The sequence below is a fragment of the Octopus bimaculoides genome, chromosome 30 (genome assembly GCF_001194135.2).
Source record: "Octopus bimaculoides isolate UCB-OBI-ISO-001 chromosome 30, ASM119413v2, whole genome shotgun sequence".
Classification (NCBI taxonomy): domain Eukaryota; kingdom Metazoa; phylum Mollusca; class Cephalopoda; order Octopoda; family Octopodidae; genus Octopus; species Octopus bimaculoides.
The window spans coordinates 4,804,235-4,806,948 of NC_069010.1; the positions used below are offsets into that span (position 1 = coordinate 4,804,235).

General features: G+C 40.5%; 1 protein-coding gene across 1 annotated transcript in view; it reads left to right on the forward strand.

Annotated features, from left to right (window-relative positions):
• The first annotated feature begins 1,923 nt into the window (after window positions 1–1,923).
• Window positions 1,924–2,714, forward strand: part of LOC106881806 (tetratricopeptide repeat protein 5) — a 14,443-nt gene continuing 13,652 nt past the window's right edge. The window contains exon 1 of the mRNA XM_052978093.1: window positions 1,924–2,589. Coding sequence (XP_052834053.1) covers window positions 2,530–2,589 — 60 coding nt within the window. The 5' untranslated portion in view covers window positions 1,924–2,529. The remainder of the gene's footprint in view (window positions 2,590–2,714) is intronic.

Here is a 2,714-nt window from a genome sequence, read left to right on the forward strand (position 1 = left end):
AAAGCGGACGTTAAACGATGATGATGATGATGATGTATGTATGTATGTATGTGTCTTCTGTTTTTTAATTAGTGGTTGGCGTTAGGAAGGGCATCCAGCTGTAGAAACTCTGCCAAATTTAGATTGGAGCCTGGTGTTGCCATCCGGTTTCACCAGTCCTCAGTCAAATCGGCCAACCCATGCTAGCATGGAAAGCGGACGTTAAACGATGATGATGATGATGATGAACTGCCATCATTTTCTCACCAGAACCTGAACAAAACACTTTTTTGTTTTGTTTTTGCTGTGAGTTATTCTGGTCACAATCAATTTTGCGATTAATGAACTGGTACGACACTCCGTATGCCCATAGGCTATATTTGAGAGATGAGGAATTATTTACATTTGATGTATATTTGTCCTTATCTTGTTTGTTATTAACATATAGGAAAGTGGTTATATACCATTAGGTGTACACCGCTTCCGTACATTAAATTTCTAGAAGGAACAACGGAACGCAGATTCGGAACCATCAACACAACGGTATTTATTTACAGAGGAAATAGGCAGCACTTTGCCCATTTGGTTGCTGAGCCGCCGTCAATGATGTTGGTTGGTTATTTGTCTAGCTCCAGAGTTGGAATGTTGGAAAGAGCTGTCTCCAGAGTTGGAATGTTGGAGAGACTGCTTGACACGTCCAAGCTCATGGCCGGCCGAGAAAGAGAATGAATCAGGGCGCGAAACTTGAATATTGATTACTATGCATCTGCATGTGACAAGGCGTTACTACAAAGACAACATTTCAGCTGATATACCCTCCAGCCTTCATCAGGTGTCTTGGGGAAGGCACGTAACTTAGTGGTTGGGGTATTTAGCTCACGATCGTAAAGTTATGAGTTCGATTCCCGGCAGAGCGTTGCATCCTTGAGCAAGGCACTTAATTTCTCATCGCTCCAGTCCACTCAGCTGGCAAAAGTGAGCTGTACCTGTATTACAAAGGGGCTGGCCTTGTCACATTCTGTGTCAGGCTGAGTCTTCCTGTGAACTATGTTAAGGGTAGACGTGTCTATGGAGTGCTCAGCCACTTGCATGTTAATTCTATGAGCAGGCTGTTCCGTTGATCCGATCAACTGTGGAACCCTTGTCGTCATAATTAACAGAGTACCAGTTCTTTAGTTGCTATACTGGTTGTTGTGTGGAGGCACATGGCCTCAGCAGTGGTCGAGGGATCACAGGTTCGAATCTCAGACTGGATGATGTGTGTGTTTGTGAGTGAAACACCTAACTTCCATGTAACTCCGGCAGAAGGTAATGGTGAACTTCTGTTGACTCTTTTGCCACAACAACTTTCCCTCCTGCATCTAACAGCTCACCTATAACAGATCTGTGTCCCCTCCAGGTGGGGAACTAATATGCCAATGAAACCAGGAAAAAAAAAATTTTTCTAAATTTTAAAAAATTCCCTTCAATAAATCCTAGAATTTTCTCTTTTTCGAATTTTTAAACAAATCAGTCTGAATTGTTTTTGCTTCAGTCCCAGCAATAGATCATCTTTGGTTGCATCATCATTCCATTAAATGTGTTTATGGGGTAAAAAAAATACTGAAAAACATCAATTCATATCAGAGGGACAAAGAAACAAGGAAGGTATTAGCAGATCGTGGGAAGTGCTAAAAACAACAGCCAAATAGCCCATAGGATCAAAAGCAAAGTCGACCTCGGCGGAATTTGAATTCAAAACGTAAAATTACAGCGAATAATTCTCAACAATTTCTTTTATTTCATGATAACTAGGATACATAGAGGGGACGAACTAGGACAAGACAAAAACAAAAAATAATTCTCAACGAAATCAAATATTATTGTAACGGAACTTTTACTTCAGAGGAGACTAATTTTATTGGTTAATAGCCTAGCACCGTTTATTGATACTAGCGGGTGTTAACGGTGTTGCTATTTCCGGTTCCTGTTGTTAGTCATGGTGGAAAAATCGTCAACACAAACATTGTGGTGTTTGCTGAGAAATTAATTTGGGTTAAGGAAGCTGCGATTCAGGTCAGTGGTCATTGGGTCGAAGGTGAAGCTACCCGACACATACACGTGTGTATGCACATACATACATATAGATACACGCATTGACGAAAACGCACTCAAATATACACACATTGCATAGATACATACATTGTAACAGGCAGACACACTCGTATAGACTCAACCCTGGTACGGCGTTCGACCCAGGGTTAAAAAAAACCCCCAACATTCTCGTATATACATAGACATATACATACGTAGGCACACCTATACATCTATTAAAATTACCCATACGTATATATATATAAATGCATTTACATATATAGTCTATATAAACTGCTACTTGAGCACATACACACACATCTCAGGTGTGTATATGCACACGCATTGATCATATATCTACGCACACACACACATCTATGGCAATGAAGGTGTATAAGTAGGCTATGCAGACAAGCTTAATTAACACTGGTGATAATAGCAATAGTTTTAATTGTCACTTAATTAATGAAGTAAATTATGGCTGAAGAAGAGGAACAAACAGAGACAAGTGAGAAAACGCCGCTCCAGTGTGCAGAGGTAGGTTTCCCCTTTTTTCTTTTTACCATGATGGACATGTCCCAATCTTTATTTTCACTCTCTCTCTCTCTCTTTCTCTCTCTCTTTCTCTCTCTCTCTCTCTCTCTCTCTCTCTCTCTCTCTCT